The sequence below is a fragment of the Mustela erminea genome, chromosome 4, assembly GCF_009829155.1.
Source record: "Mustela erminea isolate mMusErm1 chromosome 4, mMusErm1.Pri, whole genome shotgun sequence".
Classification (NCBI taxonomy): Eukaryota; Metazoa; Chordata; class Mammalia; order Carnivora; family Mustelidae; genus Mustela; species Mustela erminea.
In genome coordinates this window covers 22,810,355-22,836,497 of record NC_045617.1, presented here as the reverse complement: position 1 = coordinate 22,836,497, position 26,143 = coordinate 22,810,355, and the positions used below count along the sequence as shown (strand labels likewise).

Here is a 26,143-nt window from a genome sequence, read left to right as displayed (position 1 = left end):
TTGATTTTTTCCATCTGGACGATCTATTAATTGATACAAATGGGATGTCAAATTATCCTATTATTATTGTATTGCTGTCAATTTTTCCCTTTAGGTCTCTTAATATTTGTTTTATATTCTTTGGTCCTCCTACACTGGGTGCATATATATTTATAAAAGTGTTATCTTTTTGAGGTTGATTTCTTTATTATTATGTAGTGCTCCTCTTTGTCTTTTATTATAGTCTTTGTTTTAAAGTCTATTTTGTCTAATGTGAGCATAGCTATACCAGCTTTCTTTTCATTTTTATTTACAAGGAATATCTTTTTTCCATCCCTTCACTTTCAGTTGGTGTGTGTCCTTACTTATGAAATGAGTCTCTGAAAACCAGTATATAAATGTGCCTTGCTTTTCTATCCATTCAGCTACTCTGTGATTTTTTTTTTAGAACACTTAGTCTATTTGCATTTATTTTAATTATTGATAGGCAAGTACTTGTCACCATTTGTTACTTGTTTAGTGACCATTTTTATAATTCCTTTCTATTCCTTCCTTCTTCTCTTTCTTTCTTCCCCTCTGGTTTGGTGACTTTCTTTAGTGTTATGTTTAGATTCTTTTCTCATTTTCTTTTATATATTTAATATAAATTTTTGCTATGTAGTTACTATAAGTTCACATATATCATCCTATGTGTATAACTGTCTAAGTTGATTGCAACTTATATTTGAACATTTTCCAAACCCTACATTTGAACTACTGTGCCCCCTCATGTTTGTTTTTGATGTCACATTTTACATCTTGCTATTTTATTTACCTCAACTAATTTTTGTAATTTTAGTTAATTTTACTTTTGACTTTTTGACCTTCATAGTAGTTTTATAAATTAACTCATTACCTTTACCATATATTTACTTTTTCTGGAGAGATTTTTACTTTTGTATTTTGTTGTTGTTTTTGTTGTTAATAATTAGTGCTATTGGGTGCCTGTGTTGCTCAGTGGGTTAAGCCTCTGCCTTTGGCTCAGGTCATGATCTCAGGGTTCTGAGATCGAGTCCTGCATCAGGCTCTCTGCTCAGCAGGGAGCCTGTTTCCTCCTCTCTCTCTCTTTCCTACTTGTGATCTCTCTCTGTCAAGTAAATAAGTAAAGTCTTTAAAAAATAATAATAATTAGTGCTATTTTGTTTCTGCTGAAAGAAGTCTCTTTAACTTTTTTTTTTAAAGATTTTATTTCTTTATTTGACAGAGAGAGATCACAAGCGGGCAGAGAGAGAGGAGGAGGAAGCAGGCTCCCTGCTGAGCAGAGAGCCCAATGTGGGATTCAATCCCAGGACCCTGGGATCATGACCTGAGCTGAAGGTGGAGGCTTAACCCACTGAGCCACCCAGGCGCCCTTCTTTAACATTTCTTATAAGGCCAGTTTAGGAGCGATGAACTCTTTAAGCTTTTGTCTGGAAAACTCTCTCTCTTCTTCAGTTCTGAATGATAACCTTCAGGTAGAGTGTTCTTGGTTGGAGGTTTTCTCCTTTCAGTGCTTTGAATATATTGGGTCACTCTCTTCTGGCCTGCAAAATTTCTGCTGAGAAATCTGCTGATTATGGTGTTTCTCTTGTATATAACAATTGGTTTTTCTCTTGCTACTTTTAAGATTCTCTCTTTAACTTTTGACACGTTAATTATAATGTATCTTGGTGTGTATCTCTTATTTGGCACTCTCTGGGCCTCCTGGACTTAGATTTCTGTTTCCTTCCCTAGGTTAAGGAAGTTTTCAGTCATTATTTCTTTAAATAAGTTTTCTGCCTATTTCTCTTTCTTTTCTCTTTCTGGGACCCCTATAATGCAAATGTTATTATGCTTGATATTGTCTCATAGGTCCCTTAAGGTATCTTCATTTTTTAAAATTCCTTTTTCCCTTCATGGCACTGTCTGGGTAAATTCCATTGTTTTGCATTCTGACTCATTCATCTGCTTCATCCAGTCTGATGTTTAACACCTCTAGTGTATTTTTCAGTTCCGTTATTACATTCTTCACCTATGTGGACTTGTGTTTGGTAATTATATTTTCTATCTCATTGTTGAATCCTTACTGGGTTAATTCCTTCCTCTCCCAAGTTTGGTAAGCATCTTTATGGCATTTACCCTGAATTCTTTATCAGGTAGATTACTTATCTCCATAGCATTATGGTCTTTTTCTGAGTCTTTCAGTCTTAGAGTGCCCTTGCGTAGTTGATACTTCTCATTCAGCCTTGCCCTAGCTTTTGGTTGTTTCTTAAAACTTTGTGATTGTCTAATCAGCCTGATTTAATATTGATATGTCCTTGTCATTGAGGAGGTACAAAGGCCTGTCAGTGTTCCAAGGGGAGAAATTTCATTTAGCACCAAGTTTCAGGTTAATCTGAAGCTAGACCTACAGGCAGCAGCTTTTAAAATATGCAAATATGTTGGGGCTTTGGGTGGCTCAGTAGGTCAAGCATCTGCCTTGGGCTCAGGTTGTGATCGAACCCCATGTTGGGCTCCCTGTTCGGTGAGGAGTCTGCTTTTCCCTCTCCCTCTGTTCCTCCCCCCTCACACCACTCATATTCTCTCTCTCTCTCAAATAAATAAATAAAATCTCTAAAAAAAATACATGCAAATATAGTCTAGTGCAGCCACAGTTATAATCCCTGCTGGCCTACAAAACGTGGGACTCTACATGAATATATACGCTCTTTCTGGGAGGACTTTTGAGCCATATTGAAGCACAGAAGGTGTGCAAGGATGGTGTGTTCCTGCTTATGCTCCCTGGGAGCATCTCTGCAGCCTCTAGATGTAGAGAAAACCTGAAACCTGCTCCTCAGGCCAAAGTTGCAGCATAAGTAAATGGGTTTTTTTCACAACAAGACAGGGTTGCACTTCAGTCTACCATCTGCAGTGCCTGGAAGAGGTGGCCTGTCACATACTGTCTTTCTGACTGTGACATTCCCTTGGAGCTCAGAAATGTCAGGCCCCTTGGCCACCAGCGGCAGGCAGTCAAGGAGCGTTCCCTGTGTGGATTTCATATATCCACTAGCATTAACTAGGCAGCTGGAGAATGTAGGGGTTAGGGCACACTCTCCAGCTTCAGAAAGGCAGCAGGAAGATGTCTTGACTGCACATCCCTGGGGGCTTTGGGAATACAACAGGAGGAAGAAATGTCTTGACCATGTGCCTATTCTGGCTTTAGGCTGAGAGCAGGAAAACACTGGGACTGCTCACAGTTGCCAGCCCCAACCAGGGAGTACAGACATGTTGCAACCACCTGTGCTCACCGGCTTTAGCTGCGGACTAGGAGAATGCTGCCACTGCTTGCTCTTGCCTGCCCCAGCTGGGGAGCAGGGAAGTGTTGCAAAATGGCGCCTGCTCTGGCTTCAGCAAGGCAGACCAACAGTGCCATCACCAATTGCCCCTGCCTGTCTTTGCAAGGTGGTGGTGGGAGGGTTTTGCATCTGAGCTCGCCCACCTGTGCTAGCGATCTAAGTGGACGGTGAAACACCGGCATCTGCCAGTAGCATCCTCCATCTCTGGGGGAGTTCCTCTGCCCCTGCCCTTCCATTTGCCAATAAATCTCCTTCAGGTATAGTCCCAGGTGCTTTTCAGACTACTTTTTTTTTTTTTTTTTTTTGCTGTGTCTTCAGGTGAAACTGCACACAAACCCTTTAAAGGGAACATCTTGGGGCTTTTTGAGCAGAGCGGGGCCACATGGCCTGTAGGCTGCCCCCTTGCTGTCACCATGCTCAGCCTTGGCCTGTTGACTGTTTTCCGTTACTGCATAAAATTTTATTTGATGAAAGGCTCCTGAGGATAAAACAAATCTGGAAATCTTGGGTTAGCTCCTTAGTGAGTAGGTAGTCTCCTTGAGGGGCTGTCTGCCGCGTACAGGAGCTGTGAGCTCTCCCCTGGGTCTGGCTTGCCAACTCCGCCTCTGACCAACCCTCTTTCTGGCAGGAGCCTTTCTGTAGATATGTTAATAGCACGGGTCTGGTTACAATGAGTGGGTGTTCTTCCTGCTCTGAACCAGGAAACTTGAGTGTCTGAGGTGCTATTGCTGAATGTTCTCTGAGTCCTTTCTTGCAGTAACCTCATGATCCAAGTTTGCATCTTTGCAAAGCAATGCTCCTTTTCCTGTGACTGAGACCCTGTCCTCAGGTGAGAACCTGGATGCAGGATCCAGTTTTGTCTGTCACTCTCTGGGTGACCTTGGGCCCTCACACCCTAGCTGCAGTAGAGGGGGACCTGAAAACCTTGTTTCCTCCACATTCTCCAGGGCAGAGCGGTCCCTCAACAAACACTGAGTTAAGGCAACTACCAATGAATGAGCAAACAAATCATTATTCTAAAAGAAAATTGCCCATTGGATAATAAGTTCAAATTAAGAGACATGTAAGCTTTTAAAGGTCAGGAGAAGGACTAGAAGATAAGATTAACTTATGTTTCCATTTCCTCATCCATAAAACAAGTAAAATCCCTAATTTTAGGTCATATTACAGCTCTACTACCGTGAAGGGGAATTAAATCTCAAGTGTGTTGAAGGGTACTTTCCAGACTGCAGAGGCTAAACACAAAAGGCCTAATTTTTCAAAGGCAGATAGAAGGTGAATACCCAAGTAAAAGAGTTTTTTAAATGAATGGTACAAGACTCAAGCAGAAAGCTGAAATGGAGATATTTGCCTCTTTTCTGTATTTTATCTATTTAGAAAGGATGCTTACCCTCTCTAAGCTATAATGTGCTGTAAGCCCATAACCCATTCCTCCTACGGAGAATACACATTCTTCAAGATGCTCCTTCTCCGTGGGTTAATGTAAAAGTTTATCCTATATCAATCCTATATCCTATATCGATCTATGATTAATAAAGAAGACTTTCTGTAATGCTTTCAGCCAGATGTGTCTGGAGTGCCAGGATTCAGAAGTCCGTTCCAAAGCAGCCCCAAAGCCTCCAGACTGCTGAGGGGCCCATGCAATGCCGTGATGTCCCTTGCTGCCCTGAGATCCTTTCTGGTGCTGTGGAAGCAGCTGGAAGTGCTAAAGGAGCACTGGGGCCGACTCAAACTGCGAGGCCAGGACCTCGATTCTGTCTCCCTCCACAGACAGTTCTCAGAACTCTACAGGTGAGCATTGCTGAGGTGGAAATCGCCGTGAATGAGTGGAATCTGGTGTCTGATAAATTCCTCCCCTTACGCTGAGGGCGAGATTTGGTCTATAAACCTGGTACGCCCAGCCCCACTGAGTGCAGAGGAAACTGGGCGATGTGTCCTGTCACCAGTGCTTTACAGGAACAGCTGGGTTCTGTTGACTACAGGGACAGTGCTCTGTTCCACTAAGCAACACTGTATCTCATTTACCTAGAGTTCTGTCTCAAGGAACTTGTGCCTCTCCGGTGTCCCCACGGTGCTGACTCATCAGCTTTTTTAGTTCATAGGATCCCAGTGAGCACTAGGTAGGGAGAGGCTGCTGCTGTGACCGCCTCTCCATTTCCTGTCCCTTTGGACCCAAGTGTTGAGTCTCTCATATTTTCTCTCTCTCTCTGCTGCCAGAGGTATAATATGGTGCAAGGTCTTAGGTCTGCGGGAGGGTGGGGTGTTAGGGGTGTTTCACAGCTTCCGGCTCTAGCTGGGATGACTGAGCAGGCAGGAAAGACATGTTGCTTCTGCCATGTGTTTTGTTATCAAACAAGCATCCACCAAGCGTCCACTCACCATTCTTGGACCTTACTGGGCACAAGAAGGTTCTCTTTGGTGGCATAGTCCAAATGGTCTATCCTACAAGTTATTACAGTCAGCTTTCTTGGTAACTAGGCAGTGAGAAAACTTGTCAATGTTTTGAAGAATGAAGAATGAAATTATATGTACCCAAGGGGAAAAGTCCTCGGGATTTAATATTGACTAAGGGCGTGGCAACTGTGGCGAATTTAGATGGCAATATGAGTTTCTATAATGGGTTGGGAGGTTTATAACAATGACAGGAAGCAGAATGTGAACAAAAATAATTGTCAGAGAATCTAAACAAGAAAAAAATACGATTGTTTGCTAACTTCTGTCTCTCTTCTTTAATAGAACTGACATTCTCTATCCCAGCATGAAAGCTATAGCTAGGCGGATGGGGAAAGAAGATGAATTCGAAGGTATTATAATAAGTAGTCAGTCTATTCTTCCCCCCAAAGGAGCTTCAGAAATCGAAATAAAAACTCAGCAGGTATGCAGGAACTGTTTTGAATGTGACTGAAAATTTGCTTTACAGCATAAGCATGTAAAACTACAGATATACCCAAGTGGCATTATTTTCCCTAAGATATTAAGTGGAGATTGAAGGTATGTCAATCACTAAACAGCCTTGGAGAGAACTGAGTATTTAAAAGCTTGTGGGGCTTTGATTAAGTACATAAGTAGCCCTAATATCTCCATTTTGTAGGTCTAGAGCTTTGTATTTTGATTCTCCTCTAATGAAGGTACACTACCACAAAAAAAGATGATGATAGAGAACATACTGCCATCTTAAACTTAAAATCTCACACAAAATTATCCACTGCCCCCAACACATACATCCATGAAAATGGGATATTTAAAATAGCTCCTATGATTGATTGTTTTTCTGAGAATAAGTCATGATTTATGCACAGGTCCATTTGGTGTGCTAGAAGGTCTATGTGGGAGGTTGTGTTTCCAAGGGTTTGTTCACCTTGGTCCTGGGACACCATCTCCACATGGCTGTGTTCCCTTGTGTCTGTAACAGGCAAGGCTGTGTTCTCCTTGTTATGGTAACAAGCAAGCAAGCAAAAATTCTAGCTGTTTGAGTGTCAGTGGAAGTGTCCCCGGAAGATCAAGAATTCAGTGGCTACCTGTCCCCCACCCCTGCAACACACAGTGTTGGGACCCCAGTCCCAAGCCCATTGTTTACCCTTCTGAGCCCTGATTCTCTCTAGGAGCTGGGGTCCTCTGACAGGGAGAAACGTGGGCCCTACAATCATAATGGGTAAAGTAAGGGCACATGGTTATTGGGAGAGTTTTCTCCTAGTCATGTTTGGATTTTAAAATATTCTCATGAAATCCTCCTTGATATCTAAATTGAGTTTCAGGCCGAGGGGTTTCTCTTGTAATAACAACTCATGAAATTCCTGCCCACATTCAGAGACTCGCAAGATACATGAGGTCACCTCAGACATTGAGCACTTTGCAATTTAGCACGACTTGGTACAAAAGGGTTGTATTTTATCAACTGGGATGTGGGCCAAGAGAAAAGATGTTGGTCTCTAAAGAGGTGTATCTACCCTTGCAGAAGCACTTGGAAACCCGAGAAAGGAACCCTTCCTTCTCCCTGGGAGAGAGTAGCTGAAGAACATAGCCCCAGACCCTTCTGTAGGAATTTGACTTAGGAGCTCAAAGTGTAAGCTGAATGTAGAAAGTGACTCTTAAACTTCTGACTCTAGCTTCAGAAACTTCTGGAAAATCTTGAAATTCATATGATCCAAGAAGTATTAAGAAAAGTTAACAGAGAGAGAGCACTGGTTGTATCAGAAAAATCCAAGGAGACATGTACTCTCCCTACAGGTAAAGTATGTTTATTTTATTACTTCACAAAATAACATTAATTCATTTTTTCCCTAATTATAAAAGCAATCCATATATCATTTTCATGGGAAAAAAATTACTACAATGTCCAGAAAATGATATAAAAATTACTTTTTAACACCTCGGCTCAGAGAGAACTATTAACACTTTGACATATTTCCTTCCACTTGAAGTCTTTTAAATAGAAAACATTTGTTAAGTTCAATCTCAACTCTGCTGATTCCCTCATAACCGAAATAAAGTTGAAATGGGTAAAACACATAAGCTTTTCTTATTTGTAATATATTTAAGTGTGTGTGTGTGTGTGTATAAAATGCATATATATGACATATATGTCAAAATCTTACAAGTACATGTATTTGGGGTGGGAAGGCAGTCACAATTACTTCCTTTCATCTGAAGTCTAAAGTCAGGACCACTCCATGGACATGTGATCAGTGCACTTACAGGAGTACTTTGGCTTTCATACTTTATGGGTACCATTTTGAAACTCTTGATTTTAACTTAGAATTTGTGTTTCATGAGTCCATGGAGCGTGCACTAAGGACTTAGAGACTTGGTCTTAAACTGCCTCCTCACCTTGCCAAGAGGGGTTCTCAGCTGCCTACTCTTCTGCTTTCTGGCACCGTAAACACCTCCCCCCTAGCACTCCCACCCAGGAGTTACTACTGCCCTCCACTCCACTGGGGACCTGATCAGGAGGAATATCAGGATATGTGTACCTAGTGGTATCTCAAGGACCCCAGTCTGGAAACATCATGGTATGTCTGATGGGTGACTCAGTGGGAGCAAGCCTATTGCCTATCCTGAGATTCGTACAATACCCTGGAATGGGGGTTATAATACCCTTAGGGTTGCCTGTCCACGGCGGGCCCCCAGGAGGGAAAGTTGCCTGGCTCCACCTCTCTGCCCCCAGTGAGGGCATGGGGTCACCAGGCAGCAACTGCACACACATTCATGCTTCCGGGCACAGGATGGAACCCCTGGGTGTCTGTGAGGGTCACACTAACCTCACAAGCATTCCTGTGCCTGGGGAGCACAGCATTAAAAACGAGTAAAAACACCATGACAGGTCAAGAGAGGGACTGTGGAAGAAAGAAACCACTGTGTTTTAGTACCTATAGGGGTGCTTTTTTCCCCCTGCTTTTTCAATAAGAAGCCCTGTATTTTTATTTTGCACAGAGTGCCATAGATTACGTAGCTGGTCCTGTCCACACTTCAATGTCTACTCCTGACTCCTACTAATTCTGTAGGAAAATCTCCAACCTTTAAATGATGGAGAAGTTGTTTGATTAGCAAACTAAATTAGATCTTCCTTTTGAGACAAATTCCACAGACATTGTAATGTGCATTAATCATCTAGGTCCTCACCTAAGACATTGTCATTCTTAGCAGTGCTTCGAGTAACTGAATTCTGGAAATAGAGCTTTGGGAAAAGGCTATGCAATGAGAGGGCAAGCCACTTCTCAACCTTGGATGTCACCACAGCCCAGTGAGGTTAGCTTCAATGACAGAACATTTAGTAAGACACAAAGCACTCGTTGTCTGTGCGCATTTGCTGCATCCAGGCAGCTCCCTTCAAGTCTTGGGAGAAAATCCACAGGCACCCAACAGGTGCAACCCTCTGTGTGTTTCAGGCTGTAGTTTAATGAGACACCAGGATAGTGGGGGAAGGGAGGAAGCATTTTGGCCTTGCAGTTCTGCTGTGTGCTGCCTGGGGCAGGGTGCTCCTTGGCTGTGGTTGGAAAGGGCCTTCAGTAAGGGGCTGATGGGAGTCCGGCATAGGGGAGGTAGAGTTATTGTTAATGGTGGTAAGGTAGATATTACCAACATCTGGCTAGAGTGTGCTGGCCAATTCTAAGCGCATTTTCGGATTCTACACTCATGACTTTTGAAACAAATGCCAACAGTGAGGATGTCTTGTTATTGTAGGTTTTGTTTTGGTCTGTGTGGCATGACTCGATGTGGGGGTCCTACTGTAGTGCATTCTGCCAGGGCAAGTGATGGAGTCCCTGCTGTATGTCAGGGATGCTTTTATAGACATTTCTTCAGGGTAGCCTTCCTGAGACCTCTGTGGACCGGGAACCTTTAAAGAAGGCATTAAAACCTTGGAATGCCCACCCACCTACTGTGCATTTCAGCAGCAAGAAGCCACCATAGTGAATGGGGCTTCCAACAGGGGCCACTTCTTCATGCAGAGACCACCTTTTGCAGTCAAGGTTAGCTTGGCACTGGGAGTTTCTAGAGAGGGAGTTGGGAATGGAAATTACTGAGACCCAGGCGACCTCCCAAGCTCGTGACCTTCCCTCAGGGTCTTCTCTCTCCCTCTTGGCCAACTCTGGTGTCCACATTTATTACCAGCCAGAAAGAAACCCTCCAATACTTCTCTGTCTCCCCCACTCCTTCTCACCTTGTCTTAGAGCTTAATCTTGTATAATTTCTGAATGAGTTTCCAGTCTATCAGAGAGCATCTGAAAATGTGGCAGCCATATCTGGTCCAGCGCTAGTTTGTCGGAGCTGATCTGGTGCTCCCCTGAGAACTTTAAAAAGTCACTCCAGACATCCTTGTTAAGTCTCAGGGCTTGGCTTAGCAGAGAGTTGAATTCCACTGATTCAGAAAGGCTCTGTTGTTCCCCATATTTGACATTTTGGCATTGAAGTCATTCTTAATTGATTTTCTCAATTTCTCTGGACTTTTATAAGGTCAGCCATCTCCAAAGTGGAATGTCTATATCCCAGGGGTGTGGGAAGAAAATATTAAAGCTTCTAGATAGAGGAAATCCATATGTAAGAAATCACGTGTCACATTCCACACCGAGGTGTCTCAAAATGATCACTTTGAGGCAATCCACAAGCAAGCACTAAGAATAGTGGAGACACTTGTAATCCTGGTACGTGCTTATTGTCAGTTACATTATGAGGTTAAAAAGATAACCACATCTGATAAGAAGTCAGAAAAATAATTTAAAAAGTCAAGAAAACTTTTAGGAATGTGGATTAAGATCCATTCTCTTTGCTGGGTGAGTTTCACCCTAAGCATATCATACTAGATTAACCAGTGATGTTATTGTAGGTAGTTAGAAAAAATAAATATACACATGTTAACAGTAAGTGGACAAAAATGTTTTGCTTGAACCTAAAGTTTCCATTCCCTTGGTAACATAAACTGGTAAAGTACTCACTAATCATGGTCTTTGGGTTGCCTATGTTTACCTAGCATCATTGATCATTGTTTGTTCATGCCAGTTTTGCTTGTCATTGTGTTTGAGTAATTTAATTTAGTATTATGTAAACCAATGAAATGGGAGTACAAAAAGAGATCCGTCCTATAAAGACCAAGTTGAAATAGATAAACTGTGGTACAATCAGTCAATGGAATAATATTTAGTGCTAGATAGAAAGAAATGAGCTCTCAAACCATGAAAGGACATGGATAGAAATGCATATTCCCAAAGTAAAAGAAACCAACCTGAAAAGACTACATATTGTATGATTCCAAATATATGACTTTCGAGAAAAGGCAGAACTATGGAGACAATAAAAAGATCAGTGGTTGCCAAGGGTTTAGAGGGGAAAGAAGGATGAGCAGGCAGAATACAGAGGATTTTTAAGGCAGTGAAACTATTCTGCATGAAAATATAATAATGGATAATTGGCATTGGCAATAATTGGCATCTGCCAATTATACACTGTCAAACCCATAGCTTCACCAAGAGTGGACCATAACATAAACTATGTACTTTGGGTGATAATGACATGTCATTGTACACTCATAAGTTGTAACAAACATACCACACTGGTGTAGGATGTTGATAGTTGGGAAAGCTGTGTGTTGGGGTAGAGAGGGCATGGAATATGTGGGAAGTCTCTGTACTATCTGCTCAATTTTTCTATGAACTTAAAACTGCCCTTAAAAAAAGATACATTTGGATTGCTTCATGGTCTTTTAGTTTTCTTTCCATAAAAAGAAACAAGCAAACCAATAAAGCCACATACTAGAAAACCACACAATGTGTTATGGTTTCTAGAAGAAACATAGTACAGCTCTCCAATGAGTGGGTTCATACAAAGAAAAGGCCTAAGTTCTATGATAGAAAATTGGCAAATGTTTGTATATTTGCACATTTTAAAGTTAAATATTTTTAAGTTAAATACTTAAGTTAAAATATCAAGTTACTGCAAGTCATTTTTTAAAAGCATTCTCTGGTTTAACAGACTTCTTTTGATTAACAAACCTACTCTTAGTCTTGATTGTAAGGAAAGGACTTCTACTGTGTTTTGCAAGGGTTAGGAGGCTAGGGGGGGATGTTTTGTTTTCTTTTTTTACCTAAACAAGTTTGGGAAACTTGTGGTAAATAATGTTTAAAAAGTTTTCTTTGCTCCAGACCTTCTCAGAACCTTTACTATGATAGTGTGCACTATAAAGCTCCAGAAGAGAGAGTATGAAATGTTCTTTTTTTAAAAAATTTTTAATTAAATTCAAGTTAGTTAACATATAGTATATTATTAGGTTCAGGGTAGAGTTTAGTGATTCATCATTTGCATATCACACCCAGTGCTCATTACATCAAGTGCCCTCCTTAATGCCCATCCCCTAGTTACCCCATCCCCCTACCCACTGAAACATTCTTTAAATTTATTTGACCACAGAACATTTTTCTTCCCTTGAGAATATATATTGTCAACTCAAGGGACTAGTGTTCTGGGGAGCAGTTTGAAAAACAACAGGAATACAAAATATATACATGTATATGGTTGAAACAGTAAGATTTCAACCTACCCACTTTTGGGGGGACAGCCAGCTGGTCAGGAGAATGTTGATTGGCAGTAGGATGCCCTCAAGTTTCAGTTCTGCTTGGCTCAGGACCCAGGAGTCACTCAGGCAGAGGTTAGTGGTTGTATTAGAGAAGTGAAGTGCTAGGAAACCAAGATGCCTTTCCTAGAGGGAGGAGGCTGGAGGGTAGGGAGAGTGTGCGTAGAGGGAGAGAGGGGAAGTGGTTTGGCAAGCAGGAAGTCAAAGTTTCCTCCAGTCAAAGGACCTGGGAACAGAGTGAGAGGAAAAAACAAAACCCTAATTCAACCTCCAGTGTGCTGTCTCCTGCCCACCTCCATGCTGCCGTCAAAAACCACTTCATCTTAAAGAAGCCATGACCATACACACACACACACACACACACACACACACACACACACACACTGATATTGAGACCCATTTGGAGATCACCAACTCCACCTAGCCAGGAATTACTTCTCTTGGATGAATTCTACTTTCCCTGGCTTCCCATGACTCCTGGATACAGAAGTACTTGCATGTTTGAACTTGAACTGATGAGGAAGACGCATGGTGGGAAGGTTTCCCAGTACTTTGGTAAAATACTTCCCTTTCAGCTGAGCCCAGAGCTAAACCCCAAACCACCTCTGTGAGCATTTGCCAGGTGATGACCCCCAAACCAGAAATGGGTGGCAGATGTGGTCCCTCACCAGGCTTTTCCATGAGCCAGAGATCTACCGCCAAGGTACCCTGGAATGCAGTATCCAATTTCTTGTCTGAAAATTTTCTGAAATGTGCATGAGCTCTGTTTTGTCAAAGCTTAGACTTACAAAAGTCTTAAACATCTTAGGAAGTGTGAACTTCTAGGTGCATTAACTCTTTTGGATTTTCCACTCCAACCATGCCAGGACAATGGTGTTAGGTCTACTCACGTTTATTATCCTAAGGGAAAAACAAAGTCAGATTTATATGTTCATGATGGAAAATAGTCAATGGTAGAAGAATTCTGGAACCCCATTTTCAAAATCAGGACCACCCAATAAATAAGATAATTGCACATACCAGGGGCTCCTGCTCTGTCATAGCCACATTTCTGAGAGGATTGCGCTGGATTGTGCTGGATGCTTCCTCTTGTGGGCACCAAGTCTCTGTCAGAAAAATGAAAATATGAGTAGGAAATCACATCTGAAGTTAGAAACAGCTGGGAACAGGGTGTGGCCTTGTGTGTACTCTTGCTGTTGGCCAGCACCCCCACAACAGAAAAGGGGGAAGGGCAGGGCTTGGCTTCTACCTCTGACTCCATAGGCTTCTCTTTGTTTCCAGACTCCCCTCAGGCCATGCACAAGGAAGTAAGGCATACCTAACATAATTAAACATATACATGTGCTTTTCTCTTCCATATGGAAGTTAAGGAGTGTTGACATAGTCCCACAGTTCCAACACTGTCATATTATTTTTAAGTTTGATTTCTTTAACAGCTAATACATTTACCTGGTTCAAAACAATATGAAAATATATGTTCAAAACAATATGAAAATATACCACCCATTTCTGGTTTGGGGGTCATCACCTGGCAAATGCCCACAGAGGTGGTTTGGGGTTTAGCTCTGGGCTCAGGGAAGTATTTTATCAAAGTGCTGGGAAACCTTCCCACCATGCGTCTTCCTCATGAGTTCAAGTTCAAACATGCAATAAGAGATCTCGTTGCCGCCACTGACCCCCTTTCATCATCTCATGTAACCATTTTCATTAGTTTTTTAATATATACTATTGGTGTTTCTTTATGCATATACTAATTCATTTCTTTGTCCAATATCTATTTATTGAGCAACTAGGATGTACCATACTACTGTATTTTAGGCACTGTTTGGGGGATACATCCTTACTTTCATGGAGCAAAACACCTTACTCTTGTGGAGTTTATGATCTCTAAGGAAATGGGCAGATAATAGGCAATAAACATAAGAAATAAGAAAACAATGGAGTAAGGAGGATGATGGTGTGGGTGTTTGAAGAGGGCACATTGTAATTTTAAATAGGGTGGTCAGGATAGACTTCATGGAGAAAGTGACATATTGAGCAAAATTTGAAGGTGATGAGGGAGTTGGCTATGTGGCTGTCTGGGCAGACAGATAAACAGACAAAGAACAGCCCATCCAGAAGCCCACACAGAGGACCTAAGCAGACCATCCCTACCATGTTTATCGAACAGAAAGACCCAAGTGTGGCTGGAGTGGAGAGAGTGAGGGAGAGTACTAGGAAATGAAACCAGAGAAGAATAATGGAAAGACAATGGATCATACAGGGCCTACTCTTAGTGTTTACTCTGAATGTAATGGGGAACCTGTCCCAAATTTTGAGTGACATGATCTGACATATTTTATTTTTAAAGATGTATTTATTCATTTAGGGGAGGGGGAGAGGGAAGGGAGAGCAAGAATCTCAAGCAGACTCCCTGCTGAACATCGAGCCCAGCTTGGAGCTTGATCTCACAACCCCTAGATCATGACCTGGGCCGAAATCAAGAGTCCGATGCTTAACCAACTGAGCCACTCAGGTGTCCCTGATATGACATATTTTAATGGAATCTCCCTGGCTGCTGTGTTGAGAATGGACTGTAAAGGGAAAAGGGTGGAAGAAGGGAGAGGCTGCTTTGGAGGCTAATGCAAAAATCCAAGCATAGGAAGATGGTGGTCAAACAAATCTGGGAGCAGTGGAAGTATTAAGTGGTCAGATTTGGGGCATATTATTGAAGTAACCACTAATGGATTGTGTGTTGGATGTGGGAGAAAAAGAAGAGTCCATGATACTCCAAGATTTTTGACCTGAGAAACTGGGAAAGTAGAATTGCCATCCGCTAAGATGGCAAGTTAGGGAGGGAAGATCAAGAATTTATTTATGCCCAAATGACATTTAAAATGTTTTTAGACAATGCACCCCAATGTTTATAGCAGCACTGTCCACAATAGCCAAACTATGGAAAGAGCCTAGATGTCTGATGTCCATCAACAGATCAATGGATAAATATGTGGTATATATATATATGATGGAATACTATGAAGCCATCAAAAATTGAAATCTTGCCACTTGCAAAGACCTGGATGGAACTAGAGTGTATTATGCTAAGTGAAATAAGTCAATCAGAGAAAGACAACTATCATATGATCTCACTGACTTGAGTAATTTGAGAAACAATACATAGGATCATAGGGGAAGAGAGGCAAAAATGAAACAAGATGAAACCAGAGAGGGTTTCAAACCATAAAAGTCTATTTATCTCATGAAACAACCTGAGGGTTGCTGGAGGGAGGGGCATGGAAGGAATGGGGTGGTTGAGTGATGGACATTGGGGAGGGTATGTGCTATGATGAGCGCTATGGATTGTGTAAGACTGATGAATCACAGACTTGTACCCCTAAAACAAATAATACATTATGTGTTAATAAAAAATAAAAAATAATAAAATAAAATGCTTTTTAGATATCTAAGAAGAGATGCCAAGTGACTATTGGATCTAAATTTGAAGGTTGTCAGCATATGGATGATATTTAGCCATGAGACCAAATGAGATAGCCAAGAAAGTGAGTGTAGGTAGAAAAAAAAGGTAGATAAACCAAGGGCTGAGTCTGAGGACCCTCTCATATTAAGAGCTGGAGGGGGGGTAGGGGAAAAGAAGAACCAGCAAAAGGGACCGAGAGGGATCAAACAAGAAGAAGAAAACCAGGACAGAGTGGTATCCCAATGTCTAGTAATAAAAGTTTCTCAAGCAAGAGGAATGTGACAAATCATGTGTCATGCTTCTGGTAAAGTAGTGGTTCAAGTAAAATGAACATTTTTAGTAATGCATTTTTAGTAATGCTGAGGTCACTGGTACTTGATACAAAATCAGTTTCAGGGAGGTAGTGGGGGAGAAAGCTTCTTAAGCCTTCTCAGCAGGCTTAAGAAGGATTTTGAGAGAAGTCACAGACAGTAAAGACAGGGGTTGTGGGGTGAAGGATTTTTATGAGGTGGGAGAAATAACATGTGCTATTGTGAATGACCCAGGATAGAGGGGAGAAGTGATATTGGAGAATGCTGTATTTCTGGAGTGATCATCTTGAATAGGCTTGAGGGGATAGACCCTCCTTGAGTATATTTATCATATCCTTCTCATAAAAGATAAGAATATCTTTATACTCACTGTTCTTCACCTGGTATCTTTCACATAACAAACTATGGTTCTTTCCATATCAATACACGGGAAAGTTTCTCTCTTTTTTATATCTGCATACTATTCCATTGGAAGGACATACCACAGTTTATGTATTGCTTCCAAGATACTGCTGTCCTAAACAATGCTACTCTGAATGACTGTGTATATGCCTCATCTCATAAGGCAGCCTGTTGCCACTTCATTCCATAGTCTGTCAGCTCTCAACCTTTCTCGTCTATGACTGTAAATACAATAGCTCTTCATTTATTTCTGTGAGTTGTGTTAGGCCAAAATAGGTGTTCAGATATATGTAGGTACTTAAAGAAAATAGATATTGTGTTGGATCAATAGTAACATTTGATTTGGGATTTTTAATTATGATAACAGAATATTGTTCACTGGGCTATAGAGGTACTTTTCCAAATCTTTTCATTAGAGATCTTGTTAGAGATCTTCCTTATTCCTATGTTCTGGAGGATTCTGTGACCTCAAACACCTCCTCCCCTCCCCCTGCCTCACTCATTAGTTTTTTGTGTATTTGGAAATAACAGCTTCTTGTGTCCAGTGTTATGTCTCAGAGAATAGCCATTAATTGTTTTTCAATGTTTCCTGATACTACCATTGGTATGTTTCTCCCCCTAGACCTTTGGAAGCACCATGTCATGAAAGAAAACTTTTCCATTAACAGGCCACAAATAGTTGAAAAATTCAAACAGAGATTAATGGAAAATTACCAGGATGGTGGACTAGAGGTATGTATTAAAAGTTAATCATTTTAGAGTGTGTTTTATCGTAACAGAAATCAAATCAAGGAAGACTTTCCCTTTAACACATTTCCTAATGCTTCCCTTACTCCCTCAGAATAAAGATAGAAATTCTGAGGCTTAACTCAAAGTAGTAATCACTTGTCATTATTTTCATTTTGGAAGAAGATTGATTTCTAATAAATTATGGGAGAAAAATTAGAATATGCATGTTGGCCAATTTCAGATTTGGCCAGTTTTTTAAAGTAACCTTGGAGTTTGTTGATGAATAAGTTGTTTTAGCAACATTTCCTGTGTTTATTATTTTCAATTTTATTATTTTATTTTTAACAAATTTTTTTAGAGCAAAAGCACATGTGTGTGCGTGCACACGCAAGTGAGGGAGGAGAAGTAGATGGAGAGGGAGAGAGAGAATCCCAAGCAGACTCCATGCCCAGTAAGGAATCTATCTCATGACCCGAGATCATGACCTTGACCTGAGCAGAAATCAAAAGTTGGAAGCTTAACGGACTATGCCTCCCAGGTACACCCTGGGTTGGTTTTTTAATATAGAAGATTTAGACGAGAGAAACTAAAATAGCCTATGATTCCACTACCTAGAAAACATTTTTGAAATGTACAATACAAAAACAAACAAACAAACAAATGATCAGAAATGGTAACATTTCCACCCCTCCCTTACTATAGCATCCCCACATCTCCACAAAGGAAACCAGTATCAACAATTTTTTTGTGTTTGTATATTTATTTGAATCCATAATAACTGTATATAATATATATTTAACAATCATATGTATTTACTACATACAGTATACACACACAAGTCCTTGGAGTTGTCAACTGTTGACCTAACTACCTCTAAACAGTGTTGAAAAGAATAAGAGAGCCTATGTGGATATATGACCATAGCAGAACTTTCAGGATCATTAAATGAAGCGTAAGTTCATTAGGTAGCTATGACTCCAGTTGCCTTTGAAATTCAACCATTTTTTAAAAACCTGATTTAGCAAAATGTGCTTAATTTTTTAAAACAACATTTCCCTCCAAGTTACATTTTTCTAAGCTCTTCAAATATTCCCCACAATTTTTTAAAAAGACTTTATTTATTTATTTGATGGAGAGATCACAAGTAGGCAGAGCAGCAGGCAGAGAGAGAAGGGGAAGCAGGCTCCCTGCTGAGCAAAGAGCCTGTTGCAGGGCTCGATCCCAGGACCCTGAAATCATGACCTGAACTGAAGGCAGAGGCTTAACCTACTGAGCCACCCAGGTGCCCCATCCCCATAATTTTATAATAAACACTTGTGTCTTTAGTTATGAGGTAGAGAATTCACCAGCTTGACTGGGGACACGTTTTTCCTTAGAGCCTGATGATTGACACGTATTTCATATAAGATCTCACTTATACTCAAACGTGGTCCTGTGTATTCTGATGACGGGGGCGAAGTGGTTCCTTTTGGTCCCTGCAGCTCAGAGGATTTCAACCAGAGGTACAGAGGTGATTGGGGTGGGGCAAAAAATTTTATGGTTCTCCTTAAAAAAGGAAGGAAATTCTGACATGTGCTTCATCATAGATGAAGCTTAAAGACCTTATGCTCAGGGAAAAAAGCCGGTCACAAAAGAATAAATGTTACGTGATTCCACTGCTGTGAAATACCCACAGTAGTCGAATTCATAGAGACAGAAAGTAGAATGAATGGTGGTTTGTTAGGAGCTGAGGGGAGGGGGGATGGGGAGTTGATGTTTAGCGGGAACAGGTATTTCAGTTGTGCAAGATGAAAAGAGTTCTAGTGATTGATTGTACAACAGTGTGAATGAACTTAATGCCACTGAACTTTACACTTAAAAATTGTCTAAATGGTGGCGCCTGGCTGACTCAGTCGGTAAAGTATGCGACTCTTAAGAGTCTTGACTCTTGAGTCAAGAGTTCGAGCCCTACCTTGAGTGTGGAGATAACTTTTTAAAAAAAAATGGTTTCTGGGGCACCTGGTGGCTCAGTGGGTCAAAGCCTCTGCCTTCAGCTCAGGTCTTGTTCCCAGGGTCCTGGGATCGAGCCCCACATCAGGCTCTCTCCTCAGCAGGGAGCCTGCTTCCTCCTCTCCACCTGCCTCTCTGCCTACTTGTGATCTCTATCTGTCAAATAAATAAATAAAATCTTTTTAAAAAAATGGTTTCAATGGCAAATGTTACAAGAGTTATATTTTACTACAATAAAAACAAACAAAAAGTTTGTGGCTCAAGACCTGCTCAACCCCTATGTATATCCTTTACTCCAACATTGAAGATGGGATTGTCTAGGAGAGAAATGTGGGAATTAGGGCAAACCCATGTCAGGTATAACTATAACTAGGGCAAACCCATGTCAGGTATAACCCAAAGCACACTGAAGGGGTTGGTGTCTGCCTGCCAGTGTCTTGGAATAAGAGGACACCAGGACGTTAGATCCCTCCAAACTCTATGCCTAGTGGACCTCTAAGTCTCTTCTGGATCATATTCAGTGACAAGGAACTCTCTCTCTTCCAAGCCCACCCGCCCTCCCCACCTCTTCTGGCAGCTCTTGTTTCAAGCAGCTCTCACTGGATTGGTTTGGCCTCCCCACCACCTCCATCATGAATCCTAGTTCTGTCCCCAGGACACCACCGATCGTAGTTCTGATCCCTCACAACAAGCCGTTAGGTATCTAAAGGCAGGTCTATCGGAGAAACTCAATGAGCACCATTGCTGGTGTGTGTAAAGCCTCAGTAAAATTACAATGAAGGACCTGCTCTAGTAGTACAAACCCAAAGGGGTGTCCCTCTAGGTGGTGGGTTACAAACCGTTACCCCTTCCTCCAGATGGGTGCAACCCCAGCCAGGGTACATGAACTGGAAAAGGGAGCAGGCACCGTGCTCCCCCCTCACCTGGGTGCTTCTGGGCAGGGGACATGAGCCCTGCCGTCTCTTCTTCAGACTAAACCACCTTCATGTCCTCCACTCACTTTATATGAGTAGCCCTCCCATCCTGGTCACTCCCCTCTAAGTTGAAGATCATCTGACCAGGTGAAAAGCGCACTTGATAATGCATGTTCTGCTTTGATTAATGCCGCGAGCGTCCTGGGTATTGGCAGCCACGTCATGGATGACTCATTAGGCTGACAGTCACCTGAAGCCACGTTGCCTTCAGACATCCTGCTGCTGCCTTATTATTAGCCTTGTTCTTACTCAGTTTCTTCCAGTCTGAACTTGAAATCCTTCAAAATCTGGATTTTTATCATCCAGCATACTCTTTCTCCCTCCTAGGCTCATGTCAGCCTGGCCCCAGTCTCCTCATTCAAGTCATTACTAGGAGTGTATGTCAGGACAGGTCCCCAAGCCCTGTACTACCTCCCTGGGGGTCCCCTTCAGGCTGACCACACTCTCTGGGCATAGTCCTTCTGTGGCCAGCAGGCCATATGTTGTACTGTCACCTAGCCTATGTTCTCCATTGGTCCACAAGGACATCATGAGGAACTTTTCCAGATCTCCTGCCGAAATTCAGGTACACCTCATACAGTATATTACTTGAGGAAAAGGTTCATCTGACTTGATTTTTCTCGAATCCATACTGGCCTCTAGTGATCTTTGTCTCCTTCTCCAAATTCTAGGAAACCAGTCTTTCATGATCTGTTCTAACATCTTGCCCAAATTTTATACCAAATATGCTGACCGAAAGTTAGAGACTGACCTTTACTGCAAACCAGAACTATAATAGTCTATTGTGTGGATTCCAGAACCATTTCCATTCACATGCCAAAAGTCATTCATTCATTTAGCAAGTGTTTCTAGATCTCCTTTTCCTTCCCCCCTAGACACTTTATTAGATTAAAGGCAAAAGGTACAGTTCTTGCCCTCAAAGAACTTATGGAATCAGGTGACCCAGAAGTGTCAAAGAAGGCACTTTACATTAAATGCTTTGAGGGAGGCATACACAGGAGATACAACCCATCTAGAGGGTAGGGAAGAAATGGTCAGGGAAGACTGCCTAGAGGAGGGGTTGTCTGGGCCAAGTCTTAAAGTACAAATAGGAATTAATCAGATGAAGAGGGGCTGGGGAAGGAAGGCAGAGAAATCTAAGAAGGGAGTATAGCAGAGTTCAGAGGAGGACATTGAAAAGGAAGACAGGGTCAGCTGCTGAATGGCCTTGTAGGCAATCCTTAGGAGTCTGGATTTCATCCCAGAGTCAGTAGAAAGTCACTGAAGCATTTTGATGATATTTTAGAAATACCATCAAAACACCTTGTGTGCGCCTGATATTAGATCAATTACGAGGGGTTCCAAGATAGAACAAACCACAGAAGTGCATTTTGCTCCCAGCAAAGCCAGACTTTTTCCATAGCAAGGCCTAGTACCTGCCATGCTTCACCCCAGGCTGGCTCTCCAGAAGAATCTGGTGATTTTCCAGCCAGTGCCATTCATCACAGTTCAGGTTTAACTGTTGGTGAAGAAATCAGCCCACTGGAGGACATGGTCTTCACTCTGTGTATGGAAACCAAGGATCTGCCCTGAAGTTGGAAGATGAACATACTTCATGATGCATTTTGACACAGAGCTGACATTTAGTGAACCAGGAGGGCAAGGGTAGGTTGCAGAAGAGCTTTTAAGAAACATAATAACAAAATACAATTTCTCTGGCCTCTGGATATGCTCAAGGGGGTCCTGGCCATTCCTTTACCTCTGGTGAACCAGAGGTAACTCCCCTTACTGGGTAAAGTGTCACACTGGCTAAGAGGAAATGGTAGAAGGCCATTGAGGTTCAAGTCTACCTTGCTGCTTGTTTGGGATTCTATATCTACTATGGCGGCTATGGTGATACCGGTTTGAGAAGGGTTTACCCTGCTAAAAAGCTGTTGGAGGCCTTACTGGCATGCTCAGGTCCAGACACTGCTCTCCAGGACAGTGAGAGGTGAGTCACTGTGGCTGATTCCAAGCCCTGGCCCCAGCCCACCAGATGGGGTCACCAGCCACATCGTGATGGCCTTGAATGTGGTCTCACATTCAGGCTTTTCAATGTTTCAGGCTTTCATCATATTCAGTCTGGGAAGTATTTCCTTTGTCATTACTAAATATCATAGCCTTGACCCTGTCACTATTAAGAACTCAAGGGCCTTGGTTCCCCTTGCCTTGATGTCAGAAGATAAATCCGCCTGTCCTACTGCTCATTTTCCAGAGCAGCGTAGATTGCCCTCATGCCCGTTCCCTGTGAGGAGCCCCCAGGGGATGAAGGAGGGATGCTGACTGCCTTGCCCTGACTGCCTGGCTCCTCTTCATTAAATCCACCATGAACAGAGGGCCTCCCTATGGTTTCCATTCTACATCTCTTCAATGCACCCAAGCTGCTGTGGCTGTTGATATTTACAAAAGTTTTACTATCTTTTTTTTTTTTAATATTTTATTTATTTATTTGACAGGCAGAGACCGCAAGTAGGCAGAGAGGCAGGCAGAGAGAGAGAGGAGGAAGCAGGCTCCCTGCGGAGCAGAGAGCCGGATGTGGGGCTCGATCCCAGGACCCTGGGATCATGACCTGAGCCGAAGGCAGAGGCTTTAACCCACTGAGCCACCCAGGTGCCCCCCTTTTCATTAGGGTGTATATTTTCATATATAATTATCTTAATTGTGTGTACATGTTATGATTATATTAGAAAATAGGAATATGATGTATTAGAAAATACACTCATTAGTTTACCCTCACCGATAACTCCTATTATTATGTTGGCCCATTTCCTTCCAAACTTTATCATTTTTTTAATTCATTAACTTTTTAAAATCAAATTAGATCATTCTATATGCCCTTTTATTGCAGTGTTCTTGTTTTCAATTGAGTACATGTTATCAACATGTTTTCTTATCGATACACGTTATCTGTCCACATAATTTTTGGTGGCTGTCTAGTATTTCGTAGTATAGACAGGTGAGAAAGATTCAAACTATTTCCCTTTATTGGGCACTTTTGTTCGTTTCCATTTGTTGGAAAGCCTTACGTATATTTTTGTGTGTCACTTCTATTAGCCCCTAAAGATGAAGTTCTGGAAGAGGAATCACTGGGCCAAAGGGCATGAACATTTTAAAATCTTTTCACAGATACAGCTAGTCTGGCCTCCAAAATGCCACCCTGATTTCCCCTGCCATCAGCAGTGGGTGCGAGCCTCTCTCCTCCCTCCCTCCGTCCTGGGTTCTGTCACTGTTTGCCATCTCTGCTAGCTTGTCTTAGTAACTCGCCTTGACAAAGCCTAGCTGGGCTTTCTCTGGAGGTTGGTGGGGACACTGAGGTTCACTGATAGGACAGTGTACTGGCTCTCATGGGGACACAGGACCCACCCCAAGCCAGAAATTTCTGTAGCACCCTGCCAGTGAGCCTGAAGCCTTCCTGACCCTACAAGTGTTGCAGATAATGCTTATGTATGCATGCGGGCTGGGTTGTAGAGCAGGCCCCCTAAGACACCCAGATACACACATAGACACACTCACTGATACAGACAGGGACACACATAGACACAGAGACATATAGAGACTGTCACAGAGACATCCACGGAGAGACACAGACACACATATACATGTATTCTAATAGATCCAGACATACAAACACATCCACAAAGGTGCAGAGATGCACTCACTGATAGAGACACAGAGACACACACGAGCACTTACCTGGTCATGAATTCTCCCTGCGGAGTCTCCAGACCCTGTTCCTCAGAAGGAGAATGGACCTTACTGCCAGTACACACACTGGCCTGAGGGACGGTCCAGGGCGGCCGTGTGGGGGTGTAGCTAGCTGGACTGTCTGTTCAAGTGCATGTGAGCACCCTCCACAATGTGATGTGGGGCCAGACGTGGGAGGGCAAGGCGGTTATACTGTAAACTACTGGTAGGTGACCAGCTCTCTCCAAGTCACCACATTTCAGCATAGAACCCAGAGTAGTCCAAGAATGATCAAGTCAAACCTGGCCTTCCAAGGTACTTCAAAGATCTATTTTTCAAAGTAGGAGAATTAATATTTTCTTAGTTTGATTTACGACCCTTAAATATCTAGGGTACTTTGGTACGTGGCATGCAGGTGTCCATTTGTGCTCTCATTCCTGCCCTGCAAATACTGAGAGAGCAGACCCGAAGGAGAGACTCGCAAGGCCAGAACCCATGTTTTTCCGTGGCTGAGATATGGACCTGGGTCTGGGAGCCAAGGCAACGTGGGCCCTGGCATGTGAGGCCTTCCTGCTGGAGTTGCTGTGAATAATGCCCCTTCCTTTTCAGGTCACGTTCAGGAAAGACCACTTTGAGGACTGCCTCCTTTCCTTGGGTTGCGATGTGATGGCAAGAGAACGCAGCAACTTCGAGAGCTACTCCATGTGTTACGAGCATGTGTTGGAGCACGCTCGGCAGAAGCTCTTCCAGAAAGAGCAGGTATGTTCCCAGGGAGAGAGGATGTGTGATGGGGTAGGTATGGGGAGGGAGGCCCAGGACTCACTCTGAAGAGGAGACTAGAATGGGAAGAGGGAAGTGTTCTCACACAAGAAGGGCAGGTGAACAGTACCCCTCAAAGTCTCCTCTCACTGGTTCATTTTCCTGGGCTCTGGTATTCTCAGCTGCAAGGGTGATGGCCCAGCAACACCAGGTTGTGTGCTTTGGAGGTGTCTAGTGGGGAATATAAGACATTGGTGAAAAAGGAGTTGCCGCCCCCCCCCCCCCCCACCGGGAAAATGCATAGCTGACCTGAGCAAACACAAAGTACCTTGTGCTGTTCCTGGTCTAACAGAGAAGCCACGATCCTTGAGTAAACTCTGTCCTCAGGATGTACATCATGAGAATTCCTTAAAATGAGGTCCCACTAGTGGGATTAGTGGGATCCAAAAGTCACTTCTCCTGTCTGAGATTACACACTGCTTTAAAAAGGATTGCATCAGAGGTTCAATGTAATATTACTTTTTACCTAAGAAAAGTGCTGAAGTCTGAAAAAAAAAACCCACCAAATGAAGCATTCAAATATCCAAGGGGTCTTGGCTTCACCCCCAGTTTGGCTTATCTCTATAGCCAAGTCTTCGGCATCAGTGTGGATATCTGGAAGTGAACACTATCTCCAGATCTCATGTTAGGTATCCTAAAGTCCAGTGGGGCAATGGGCAGTAGGGCTCCAGAGGGAGCCCAGGGATCTGAAAATGAAGCTCCATCCACACAAAAAGGGGGTGTGTGGAGCATGTTGAGGTAAACTGAGGCATGGCTGGAAGAATAAATGTTTCAGTTTGGTTGTGCACTGTTTTCTCCTCTTCAGGAATTAGATATTATCCGAAGAGGTTCAGATCCACCTGAAGACAACGCTGGTCAGGTAGGTCCATTCTTCCCCAAAAGCTTCTCTTTCCCAGCTCGCAATCCACATTCTCAGCAGTATCCAGACAGGGGACTTCCTAGTGTCATTTTCTTGTGCCCACATCAAGAGTGGCCCTGAGAAGTCTCATTGATGAAGATACTCTGCGGAAACAACTGAGGAGGGTGTTTTCACTTTTTAAAGCAATAAGGGCATTATTCTTAGTTTTGGGGTGGTTTTGTTATTTTTTATTGCTTTGATTTTTCTTTTTTGTTGTTATTTTTGGGTTGGGGTTGGGGGCTTCATTTGTTTTCTTTTGAGGCCAGGTTAAGTGAATTCCAAAGAAAAGGTATTTAGGTTGAGGTGTCAAAGAAGGCCCACTTGGAAATGGAGACGAAGACAGCTGAAGTATTGTATCCAATTAAGAAGTGTTAAGTGTGTCTCTTCTGGGGTCATTCATTCAACAACCATTCATTGGACACCTACTATGTGTCTGGCACTGTTCTGAGACCCCTAAACCAACCTTAGATCCTTCCACCCATATTTGTAC

The 26,143-nt window shown here is 42.5% G+C and overlaps 1 protein-coding gene across 1 annotated transcript in view; it reads left to right on the top strand.

Moving 5' to 3' along the window:
- The window catches only part of LOC116588132, a 183,753-nt gene that overhangs the window by 142,179 nt on the left and 15,431 nt on the right, over positions 1–26,143 (top strand). Inside the window, exons 36-41 of the mRNA XM_032338859.1 lie at positions 4,873–5,102; positions 6,048–6,186; positions 7,418–7,538; positions 17,165–17,274; positions 24,546–24,695; positions 25,561–25,614. Of these exons, the coding sequence (XP_032194750.1) occupies positions 4,873–5,102; positions 6,048–6,186; positions 7,418–7,538; positions 17,165–17,274; positions 24,546–24,695; positions 25,561–25,614 (804 nt within the window). The remainder of the gene's footprint in view (positions 1–4,872; positions 5,103–6,047; positions 6,187–7,417; positions 7,539–17,164; positions 17,275–24,545; positions 24,696–25,560; positions 25,615–26,143) is intronic.